Genomic DNA, 12243 nt, shown 5'->3' with positions numbered 1-12243 from the left:
CTGAAAATGCACATTCCAAACCTATAACCTTCAGGTTCCAATCAGTCCAGAGGATTGGGTGAAATGTATTCTATAGATCTTAACAATAATCCTTACATCACTTTGAACTGCTCAGATGTATGTGATTTTTTTAAAGTAAGTAATAAATGTGCCTGTTTTGGGAAAATTAATCCTCTTTGGTATTGAAGCAAAGTTACTCTAAAAATATTTTCCAAACACACACACCATTTTTCATTGCCGTATAATTTTATCAGAAAGAACTCTGAATTACTTTGAAGTCTCCAGTGGCATAAAAATCAGAGTCACACTTAAAAGGTTCTTTAGAAAGAGTCACGTAAATGTTCCCATTGTCCACTGTCACTGTATGAATCCTTTGCTTTACTCCTTTGGAGCACCACTCAGGTTTTGCTGATGGATCTCTAGGGTTTATAGACTGGTATAGTCCTTCTCCTGTTGCCAAAGTAATTTTGTATTTATGCCAGGGGCAAACTATGCATGGTCGTCCGTCAAACTCCTGGGGGAGGAAATAAATGATTTAATAGTCTGACATTTCCAACATTCACAATAAATCTCAGACTCAGAACAGATTCTATTGCAGAATAACCAGGTTAAAGAACAGGCCAGCTCCTCTTTTTTCCTTCCATTTACAAATTATTCAGCATAAGGCAGAACCTAATCTTAGCAGTCATCAGGTCCCTTTTGGATTTGATTAGAAACCCAGCGTGTTAGAACTGTATCAGAAAATGAGCTCAGGCAACTACACCATGTGACTGAAGCTATGCTGTTATGTATTAGATGTGAACGTCACTTCCTTGACAGAAATGGGACAAGGGCATCAAGTGCTTCTAAAGGAATTTCCTCTAGCCGCTGGGAGCACAGTAAGCTTCAAATATAAATTTAAGAAGGTTACTAAAGGCATGAGTGTATACGTTAACTGAAGAGTGATCTGTGACTCAAAGTAGTCAATTCTCAACTTTTTAACTGTCTTAAGTCAGTGGTTCTCAAGTTTTAAACAGCATGGGAATCACCTGGATCTTGTTTAAGTTCAGTAGGCTTAGGGTAGGGTACAAGATTCTGTGGTTCCAACAAACTCCCAGGTGACGCCAGTGTTGCTGGTCTATGGATCACACTTGGAGGAGCAAAGTCTTACAGCTCTCATTATGGTCCAAAACTCAGGGAAATTCTTTCACATTATCATCACCACGTGCTTACCTTTTTCTCTACACCAGAAGTGTAGGAGTGCTGATATTGTAACCCCACAGAACTGTCAACAAACATTCACATTTTCATAATTTATACATTCATGTTCATAATGTATGTCCTTTAACATGAGGACAGGTGTGGAAATAGGTAGATATGAAGTGTAGAGAGAGTGGAACACTAAGTTTAAGCATTCATTTTGTACTGTTCAGGGAGGAGAGGGAGGGAAGGAGGGAGAGAGATCAGTTTTATAAGTAGAAAACAAATTAGGCGGCTAGCTAGTTTGGAAGTAAGACAGTTCCCCCATTCCCTCCTCAGATAAGCCTTTTTAAAAAAATTTTTTTTTAAATACACACATTTTTACTACATTATACAGGTAATATATAATCACCGAAAAAAATCAAACTGTGCAGTAAAAAGTAAAAAGTGAATGTTACTTTTTATTTAAAAAATTGGATCTCATTAGACCTATTATTCTATGGCTTGCTTTTTTCTGCTCAGAGATATACTGCTGACATCCCTCCATACCAACACACAAAAATCTGCCTCATTAATTTGGTGGCTGCACAGTTTTCCACAGCATGGCTATTCATAGCTTATTGAAACTGTTTCCTATTGTTAAAACATTTAGGTTGCCTTCAATTTTTCATTATGACAAATAATGCCACAGTAAACCTCTCCTTTATATATTCTTAAACATTTGTGCAATTATATCTGGTGGGTAGATATCAGAGTATAATTGTTAGGTCAGAAGACATGCATACTTCTCATATTTATCTGTGAAATAGTTTTCTCTACATTGTAGGACTGTAAATTTCTAGAATATTAGCAATTATACTCAAAGCATTAAAAGACAGTTAAAACTCAAATACAATTTTTTTGCATACAGAATGAGACAATATAAGTAAAACGTGAATTTGTAGAGAATAGATTTTACATACCTCTATTTCTCCCAAATGTAAAGGCCCTCCTGAGTCTGAAAAGGAATTGAATATTACATCTAGTCACTAAAAAAAAACCCAAAAAAACAAAAAAAAAACAAAAAACACCTGAAATTTTGATAGTTTTGTGGTTAGTAAACAAATACAAGGTTTACAAATGAAAAATAAACTCTTACGGTAACAGCGAATATCCATCGCATGATATTCTCCTTTGTGGTAGAAAATGACCACTTCTCTATCATGGACAACAGCTGTCATTCTTTTAGATTTTTTAATGTCATCTTCTCTGCCAACACAGACAGGAGAATATTCCTTCACTTCAGGATCTTGTTCAGAGCCATCAAGATCCATGCTAGTCGAACAAAACAAAAAGCAAGTAGTCTTCACTAGTTTGGCTATGGAGAGAATCATACTGTAATAGACGTTTGATTTCTCTAAGACTGGTGGATGGTGTTTTTGTTTTTGTTTTTGTTTTTGGTAGCTATACAAAATAAAACATTTATACACACTGGGTCATGGTCATAATTTCAAGTTAGAGACTCTTAAAGCTTGCCCAAATTAGGGAAGATTCCCCACTTTGAGGCTGGACTCATATTAGATTCATTTCAATGGGTAAGGTGTATATTTCAAAGTCCCAAGACCCAAAGAGTTAAGTTTCATTGTCCTTTTATTCCCTATCAATTCAATGCTAAACAACAGCCAGTTACCAGTGTTGTTTTCAACCTTCTTCTGAAGGTAGGATTCTTTGATAGTCTGAACAGTCTTGGATCTCTTGGTTGAGATCTTGGTAGGGTGATTCATTTGAGTTTGCCTGGAGTGAACAGCCAGTCTTAGAAATCAACCAGATAACTACTCTGCCATAAGGAGATAGGTATGAATGGGCATATTACATTTTCTTAACTCAGAAACTGTCATTACTTTCTTCTGCCTTGTTGGGAATTCAAAGAGATGGCTTTCTCTTCAATTAATTTATAGAAGTATATAATATATAGAAGTATATATAGAAATATATGTATATATATTTCTAAACAAAGAAGTTTTAGTAGAGAATTTCCAGGTACTCTGAATATATTTTTTCTCAGCACAGATGTTTAGGCTACTTCTTTGAAAGCAGCTCTTTCAAAGAGACCTTTGTATACTTTAAGAACACAGTCATAGTCTGTTAATTCCATGTGAGAAGGAAACATCAAGATACGTCAGTGTCAGGAGTGTCAGCCTCTGTAGAGGATTTTCCTGAGGGCGTCCCATAGGGGGAGTATTTAAGTTTTATTCTATGACAGTTTCTGAAAACAAAACAAAACAAAACAAAACAAAACAAAACAAAACAAAAAACTATATATCCTGTTTTGCCAAGAATTGCTGTATTTTTCTTTCTTCACTCCTAACCCCAAATCTTTCTTCTTCTCGCCACCCTCTTTCCATTAGTGTTGTAATCACCAATTTTTCTGGAAACATTCCTGCTTTTCCTCTCAGGATAGAGACTGTGGTGGTCTATAACTTTCAAAAAGTATAAAGAACCACATATAATATTACCTTAGGGTTGACAAACAGCTTTCTTCCCCAGGCAAGAGCATATTTTAAATCTTTGCATGTAATGAAATAAAAATCACAAAACGCAAACTGAGACCACTCAAAGAGTTTTACTTTTTATTTCTTAATAATGCATTTTTGGATATTCCTTCATGGTTTCTGCCCTCTGCTGGAGAATGGGAACCTTCAACTATCCAGACAATGTCCAGCTCCACAAGTGGCATAAGGCAAGCTCACTCCCCAATGTGAGTGGACAGAAAAGAGGCTGCCTACAGCATTTGGGCATGAGATCTTGTATGTACCCAGACCATTACCTTGGAGCAGGGCTACTTCAACCCCTTCATTATATGAAAGAAACTAAAAGTTCATGGTAACATCTAATCACAACCTACTTTTTCTTTGGATCATTGATGGACAAATTTCTCTGTAATCTATTTAGGGAGGAATATATATAGGGAGGAATATATATAGGGAGGAATATAATCTATTTAGGGAGGAATTTTCTCAAGAAGGGACTATTTCTCAAGAAGGGACTATTGACAGTAATCTTGAGCACAGAATTACAAAATGAAAAGAAAATTTCAACAATAGATCTTCAGATTCTCCTTTTGCAAAGTTCTCTTTTCTTGTCAGAGATTATCATTCATTTGACAAATATTTTCTCAACACGTACTATGTGACTAGCACTTCAAGGAAGTAAAAGAGATAAGGTCTCTTTCTTCTAGATATTATATTCTAGTTGGTGAGACCAACAAATAAATACCAGTAAACAAATACACAAATGATATAATTACACACTACCATAACAACCATGAATAAATTGAACTGTGTAATATGAGAGAGAAAAGGGGAGGCCATTTTGCAAAGAATAGGCTGGGAAGATGATTCTGAAATGACAGTTGAGCTAGAACCTGAAAAATGCAAATGAACCAGACATTCTAAGAGCTGAAGGAAAAGCATTCCAGGCCGAGGAACAACAAATATGAAAACCTGAGGAAAGGAGACTTGGCTAATGAGGAACAGATAGGAGACCGGACCATAACAAGAGAGCTTGGTGAAACAAACAGGAGCCAGGTCATGCAGTACTGTGTGTGAATTTTATTGTAGGGGCAAAGGGGATGTGTTAAAGGATGTAAAGCAGGCAGAGATGACATGATCTGTTTTTAAAAGAATGCCCTGGCTGTGTGGACAATAGATTGTAGCCAAACAAGAGTGGAAACACAGAAATCAGAAAGCTATTGTAGTGATCCACAAGACAGAATATGGTGGTTTAGACCAGGGTGTTGATTTTGTGGGGGTGAAAAAGTAACAACAACAACAATAGCAGTAGCCACAATTACACTGTGCTAATTAAATGTCAGGTACTGTTTTAAGATTTTACATTTACTCAACTCATTTAATATCCTAACATGTTACTATAAAAAGGTATTATTTTAATTGTATAGTGAGGAAACTGAGTAAGAACAGAGAGGTTGGGCTCGTGAACAGGAATAAAGGAGCTACAGAAAATAAATAAGGGTAGCTCCCAGGTTTTAGTTTTGTGCAACCAGTGAGATTGTAACTATGATAGGAAAGACTGAAAATGGAATGGTATTTCCAGAAATGGAAAATCAAGAACTAGCTACATTTTGCACATACTGAGTTTGGTGTAACTAAAAGACTCTAGACAGAGATATCATGTCTACAGTTGGATATATGAAACTAGAGTTGAGAATCACAAGAGAGAGAAATTTGAGAGTTGAAAAGTTACAGAATTCAATGGAGTAAGTTGGAGAGGGAGTACAGACAGGTCTAATATAATTCCTTAGGTGCATCAACAGTTAAAGATCAAGTGGAAGAGAGCCTGAAGAGAGGCAAGACCAGTATGTGTCCAATCTACTGTTAATCAAATGACATTCACTTGGTGTTTACTTTTCTGTCCTACATTTTCCTCAAATGGTAAGTAAGTGGTGATCCATCAGGAAGGCAGGCAATGAGGTGAAATCCATTCTAATGCTGGCCACCTCTATGTGTATTACACAATACATGAAGAAAATATGGACTTCCTAGGAAATTGTCCCAAAAGGTTGGTTCTTTCATGAAGGGTTGGACTACTTTTCTCCTTGTAATTTTCCTTATTTCCTTAACCTCCACTCTCCTAGAAATCAAATAGTGGTTAAATTCCAAGTAAGAGTTTACATCCAGAATTATTATTACTACTTTTCTTCCTAGTATCTTTAAAGTTTGTCTATTAGAGCTTTGCGCAGTGGCAGTATCATAGCCAATGAGGTTTATCCGAGGCGCGATTATTGCTAATTAAAGTTTGTCTATTAGATTCTTAAATACCCTTTCGGCCAAATATAGAAATTGAAAGGTGAGAAAAATAAGACTAAGAAATCTTTCAATATTGTTCATATTGAGACTGGCTCTCTGTATAGGTCTGATCTAGCCCTTCAATCAAAATAATGATTTATATACATCACTGTATGACATTTAGGAGCTATTATTTCAAAATTAATCACACAATCAGCCTTAAAAATGGCTTATATGTTCATTTTCAATCCAAAATAACTTTTCAGTCATAATGTCTCAATAGATGTTTATGTCGACACAAGCCTTCCAAAACAAAATGTAACAACCATTCTAAAGGTTGTGGCAAGGCTAGGTTTTACTCAACATTTCCAGTTTCAGGTCCATTTTAACAATTTAATTATTTTATGGAGTTCATCAGATTGGGAAATGAGAAAGCTGCAGATAACGTGAGAGGTATCCAACTCTGCCTGATACAAGATAAGGAATTACATATAGAAAAGGAAAGGAAGTGAATCAAAGTGATGGCCCATGATAGTTGTAGAGACCCAGATGCTGTTAAACAAAGAAAGGTTGCCATGGAATGCTCATGGTGTTAAACAGAATACAGTTGCCTATAATTTAAGATATTTAACAAAATTATAAATCACATGTCAACTTCAAATATTCTAATTTCAGGAAGATGACCAATCCTTCCTAATCCACCTCCTCTTCAAATACAGTAATACTGTCATATTTCAAAGGAAGTTATACAGAGTGATGATGTAACTTTCCTTGAGAACGGGAAACTGCCATTTTGATTTAACTCGTCTTAGGTTAACATTTTACATATAAATGCATATATGGAACTTCTTTTAAAAATTTCTTTAAATGTTCATTTATTTTTGAGAGAAAGAGAGCACACACGAGCAGGGGAGGGACAGAGAGAGAGGGAGTCACAGAATTCGAAGCAGGCCCCAGGCTCTGAGCTGTCAGCACAGAGCCTGACGTGGGGCTCGAACTCATGAACCAGGAGATCATGACCTGACCCGAAATTGGACGCTTAAATGACTGAGCCCCCCCAGGCGCCCCATGTGGAACCTCTTTAAAAAGGGCACTTGGACCTTGATGAATATAGATTAGAATGGTCATAAGCTGTAGACCCAATCTCCTCCCAACAAGAGGGAATATGTGTTTTATGGCAGAGGCTCCAGGCTTTCTGATGGCTTTTCTAAATATTTATTTAATCTTGTATGACTGATTGATAGGAAGTCTGGAAATGTTGGGAGAAAAAGAGCATGGATCATTTAAAAAGTAAGTTTGTAAAACAGAAATTATTATTTAGAAGTAAAAAATCTCCATGTGAATGTGTTAGGAGAGAGCCTTAGATGAAGGACTTCACAGGCTACTGTTTTGAGAAGGGTAATTCTGAGCCACAAGGAACATAGACACTAGATATTACATCAGCCTGCGCTCCAAAACTGAGGTGTAGGATGAGGGATGTTTGTGTGTGTGCATGTGTGTTGATGAGGAGAGGCAGGAAGGAACTTTGAATTCAAGGTATAAAGGAAAGCATTACACAAATCAATCTTAGGAAATTATAGAAATGTCAAGTCTGTACTCTGAAGTTTGCACTGTTAATTCCTGCTCTAACTAACCTAGTTGCTTTTTACATGATGGAAAAACATAACATATGCTATTTTAAAAAATTATTTCACAATAAGTAAATCAGACTGAGAAAGACAAATACCATGTGATTTCACTCAAATGAATAAACAAAGAAACAAAAAGCAGAATCAGACCTATAAACACAGAGAACTGATGGTTGCCAAAGGGAAGGGGGTTAGGGAATGGCAAAATTGGTAAGGGGGAGTGGAGGATACAGACCTCCAGTTATGGAATGAATAAGTCATGAGAATAAAAGGCACAGCAGAGAGAATACAGTCAATAGTATTGTAATAGTGTTGTATGGTGACAGATGGTAGCTACACTTGCGGTGAGCACAGCTAACATATAGAGAAGCTGAATCACTATGTTGTACACCTGAAACTAATGTAACATTGTGTGTCAACTATACTCAAATTAAAAAACTGAAAATCATTTCACAATAACAAAAAAACCCAAAAACAGAGTATTTTTAAGAAAAGGCAATGAGGGCCATGCCATAATTTCCTGGATTAGCTGTGGCTAACAGAAGGCTGGATTACCACATCCCTAAACAATTATCTTGTTTTGCTTGATATTGGCAGGTACCCAAAGTATACAAATTGCTCAGGTGGTAGTATTTACTCCACAGCATTGGATGTGCAGCCTTTATCACATTTTGTGACAGAACAGACAGAGGGGCAATAAAGATAAGATAAAAGGGAACAGATGAACTGAAATAGGCTGAAGAAAAAAACAAGAAATGTGGAGTTTGCAACACGTATAACCGACTAAGGATGACGACTCAGAAAGTATGAAGGACTTTACTATACCAGTAAAGTGCACACACACACACATACACACACACACACACACACACACACACACACAGAGAGAGAGAGAAAAATGGGCAAAAGACACAAACATTGCATAGATGAGGAAGTGTAAATGGCCAGTGATTACATGTAAAGATGCTCAACCTCATCAGAAGGAAAAAGTAAAAGAAATGCAAAGCAAAGTCACAAATAGGATACTATTTTCTATCCAATTGGGTGACAAAAATTATAGCAAGTATTGGTGAGGATATGGAGAATTGATAATGATGGCATTAATTAGTGCTACCACAATTTGGCATGACCTAGTAAAGTCGAACATATTCACGATCCATTAATCCCCCTTTAAGTACACTCCAGAGAAACATGCAGAGGTACACTAGGAGATAATCACAGGAATGGTTATAACAGCAAACGATGGGAAAAAACTCAAAATGCATCAACAGTAGAATTTTCACATTCATTCAATGGAATGCAATGTAGCAGTAAAAAATGTCTGGATGCATCAAGTTGGATTAACTTCAAAAATATAACTTTAAAGGAAAACAATTTTTAAAGAATTCGGAGTATGCTTCTATTTTTACCAAGTGCAAAAAATGGGCAAAACAAAACAATATATCATTGATGGATACATGTAGATAGAGTAAATTTATAAAGAAAAGCAAGGGGATAGAAAACACGGAATTTCTTAAATGCCTAAAAATGTAACATTTAGTCTTATATTTAAAATTACTCTTTTAGCTTGTAAGTTGTATCCTACTTTACATTTATGTAATAGATGATCCAAAAACCAAGAAACGGGATAAAATGGCACTTTCCATCCTCAGAAAACGTGCCTCTGCAGAAAGATCATGAATGGACTGAGAATTTTGTTCAGCTTCTTTAAAAACTTGACACTAGAAAGGGGAAATAAATGAATATTTAGTTTTCTTTGTCCAGGCAAAAAGAAAAGAAATACTAGTATCAAGCAAGTAAAATATATGAAATGTGCAGCATGAAAAGTTAATTAAGTTCTCCAGACTTCCAAAGAAATGAGAACCCAATACAATCCTTCCTCAAGTTTCAGTCTCTTCGAACATACAGTTTTAGCAGGGTTTGCACCCCAACCAAGGAAAACTGCAGTGAACTTTGCACAAGCTGATAAGAAATGAGCAGAGAACGCTGGGCTAAATGATAAAAGGTTTCAGAGAACTATGATTACAGTCTTGCTTTTTGCTTAGGAAAGTATTATCATACCCTTCAAATAATGGTCATGTATTTATGATAGCTAGTAATATTTATAATTAACATCCACATTATTCTTAATTAAACATTGTGAATATCATGGTCCATTCAGACAATAATAAGAGTCAATGTATTCACCTTAGTTACTGTTACTTTGATGCACTATTCATATGCTCCCATACATTTCCTCATTTTGAGTCTACTTTAAGATAGCAGAATCTTAACTAAAAAGAAAGTGAAAAATTAACCGGTCTGTGCTGTTTGGGGGCTAGATCAAGCAAAGTCATTTCTGAAAAATTTAGCCATTTTGTTCCATTTTCCTCCTTAAGAAGTATTTTTTTGGCCCGTGCCTAAAATAGGTTTCTAAAGGTGCTAACACCATATAAAATTACAGATTAGTTCAATAGATCCTCAGTCTCTATTAGATACTTTTCCAGCATAGGGAATCCATTCAGGTTAAATTAAAAAAATAAATAAATTTCCATAAGACACTGGAGACAAAAGAGACATGAAATTAAAAGAACTTACTTGTTATTCCTCTTGATCTCTGACAAAGGTGCTTTTACTAAGTCTGGAGCCTTGACCTACACATTATCAGAATGCATAGCTCCAGGGTGACACCCTTGTTTTTAGGTTCAGAGAAGAGACCAGCCTTAGATATTAGTTTTGCATCTCTTTGGATGGCAGAATATTATAGATAAAACTAGTTATCCTTCAGTGAGTGGCCACCCACTTGGACTGTTTGCATACAGGAGTTCACTGTCGCCAAGGGGTAAGTAGTATACCTATCTTGCAGATTAGGAAACTAAGGGTAAAGGATCCCCTTTAACAAAAGTAGCAGTCAGGATTCAAAACCCACAAAGTAGCACTCAGGATTCAAACCTACATCTTCTGAGTCTATATTCAGTGAACACAGTGTATACATCTTAACATTTCATCTAAGCAGCATCCATGGGTTTCTAAAAACACGTGGCCTGCAAGTAAACTGTCTTAAAGGTACAAAGCCTTTTAGCAAAATAAAGATATCTGTGTACGTATATATACATAGATGTACGTTTATCACCAAACATGGTTCTGAATTTTTTTTACTTTAGGAAAGCTAATGTCACAAGAGTAGCATCAACAGATGTTTAAAGCGGAATAGTTCCCTAATCATTTAATAAAGTCATGTAGCTGCTCTGGAATTTACTACCATCATCCCTGCTATTAGAAATCTGTAATCACTGGTGAGTTCATCTCGGTTTGAATCCTGGCTCTGCGTGATTTGGGGCAAGTTGCTTAATTTCCCTGTGCTGCAGTTTGCACGTCTGTAAGAATGATCTGCCACATAGGGATGTGGCGAGAAATGAACGCTCACTACAAATCAAGTGTTTTATAGCAGGACCGGACCATGGGAAACGCTCTAACCATGTTAGCTGTCATCTCTAAGGCCCTTCCAGTTCTGACAAATTAACGCACGACTTGAAAGTGTATTTAACACCTTAGTAAAGACCTTCTACAGTAGTTATACGGAGAGGCGCTCAGGAACCCTGGGCACAGGCCACACGTGGCTGTCCAGAGGTTCTGGACTGTTGCGCCTACAGACTTCAGGAGACGAGTATCTACCACGGCCTGGGCTGCAGAAACCGCGGAGCAGATTTAGTACGCATAGAGGCCAGGAAAGCTAGTTAAAAACGCCCCGCCTGCCCCACACAGGCGGCAGGTCCCGGATGGGCCCAGACTGTAAGGTGAACAAGCTCGAAGGGCCTCGCTGTGACTGGGCGGAAGCCAGTCCGGAGATTAACGGTTAACGAACGGAGCCGACTCCTAGCAGAGCCACAGCGCTCAGAAGGGCCGAGAGCATAGGCCAGACGACAGCACGCCCCACCAGCTCCAGGCCACCGCCGGCGCCGCCGGCGGAAGCCCGACCTGAGGCCCGCAGCCCGGCCGGAAACAGCGGCGCTCGCGAGCCCCGCCCAACCCCGCCGCGAGAGCTGAATTTACCTTTAGTCCCTTGCTCCGCCTCCGCAAGTCCTGCCAGCAGCGGAGGCCGCGTGACTCTCCTGCGGGAGCCAGGCCTCCGACCGAGGCTCGGAGCTTCCGCGGGGCGGGGCAAGCCGCCCACGTGACCCGAGAGCGCCTGCCCTCGGAGACTGCCTCAGTGGCACTGCGGGCTGATGACCGCCGTCCCCAGCTGGCCGCTGGTCAACCGCGCTCTGCCGAGGCTTCCGAACTGACAGTCGTGAAAGTGTGCTTGACAACCGTAGGTAGCATCTATTTTAAAATATGTGTTAATCTCACTACATTTATCCACATTTTACATGCATCCACGATCTCACTCTCAGGAATTTACCTTATAAAATATTTACAGAAGTTCATCACGATGCGTATAATCTATGTGTAAGGATGCTTACTGCCACGAAAGAATTAAGAATAGCTAAAGTGATCAGCAAGAAGGGAATGGTGGTCAAATAAAATATGGTGTAGACATGTGAATTACTTTGTAGCCACATACCAAACAGATATCATGAATGTAATTAATACTAAATGGAAAGGATACAGTACACAATTCTTTGGTGTAAATAAAAATATTTCTCATGATACAAATAGATATGTATGTACGT

General features: G+C 37.9%; 1 protein-coding gene and 1 pseudogene across 4 annotated transcripts; one reads left to right on the top strand and one right to left on the bottom strand.

The window, feature by feature from the left end:
• Positions 1-227: 227 nt before the first annotated feature.
• RFESD (Rieske Fe-S domain containing) lies at positions 228-11752 on the bottom strand. Of its 4 annotated transcripts, none has more exons than XM_006927855.5 (4): positions 11624-11752; positions 2318-2493; positions 2142-2176; positions 228-514 (listed from the first exon to the last, which is right to left on the bottom strand). In XM_006927855.5, exons 2-4 carry the CDS (start codon positions 2490-2492, stop codon positions 251-253), a joined length of 474 nt encoding a protein of 157 aa, XP_006927917.2. In that variant the 5' UTR covers position 2493; positions 11624-11752; the 3' UTR covers positions 228-250. The 4 variants fall into 4 exon arrangements, with proteins under 4 accessions (XP_006927917.2, XP_044889692.1, XP_044889685.1 ...); XM_045033757.1 differs by lacking the exon at positions 11624-11752 and adding an exon at positions 10169-10308; XM_045033750.1 differs by lacking the exon at positions 11624-11752 and adding an exon at positions 9182-9312.
• On the top strand, positions 5906-6069 carry LOC111556706 (annotated as a pseudogene).
• Positions 11753-12243: the final 491 nt, after the last annotated feature.

The sequence above is a fragment of the Felis catus genome, chromosome A1, assembly GCF_018350175.1.
Source record: "Felis catus isolate Fca126 chromosome A1, F.catus_Fca126_mat1.0, whole genome shotgun sequence".
Taxonomy (NCBI): Eukaryota; Metazoa; Chordata; class Mammalia; order Carnivora; family Felidae; genus Felis; species Felis catus.
This window is presented reverse-complemented; position numbering and strand designations above follow the sequence as displayed.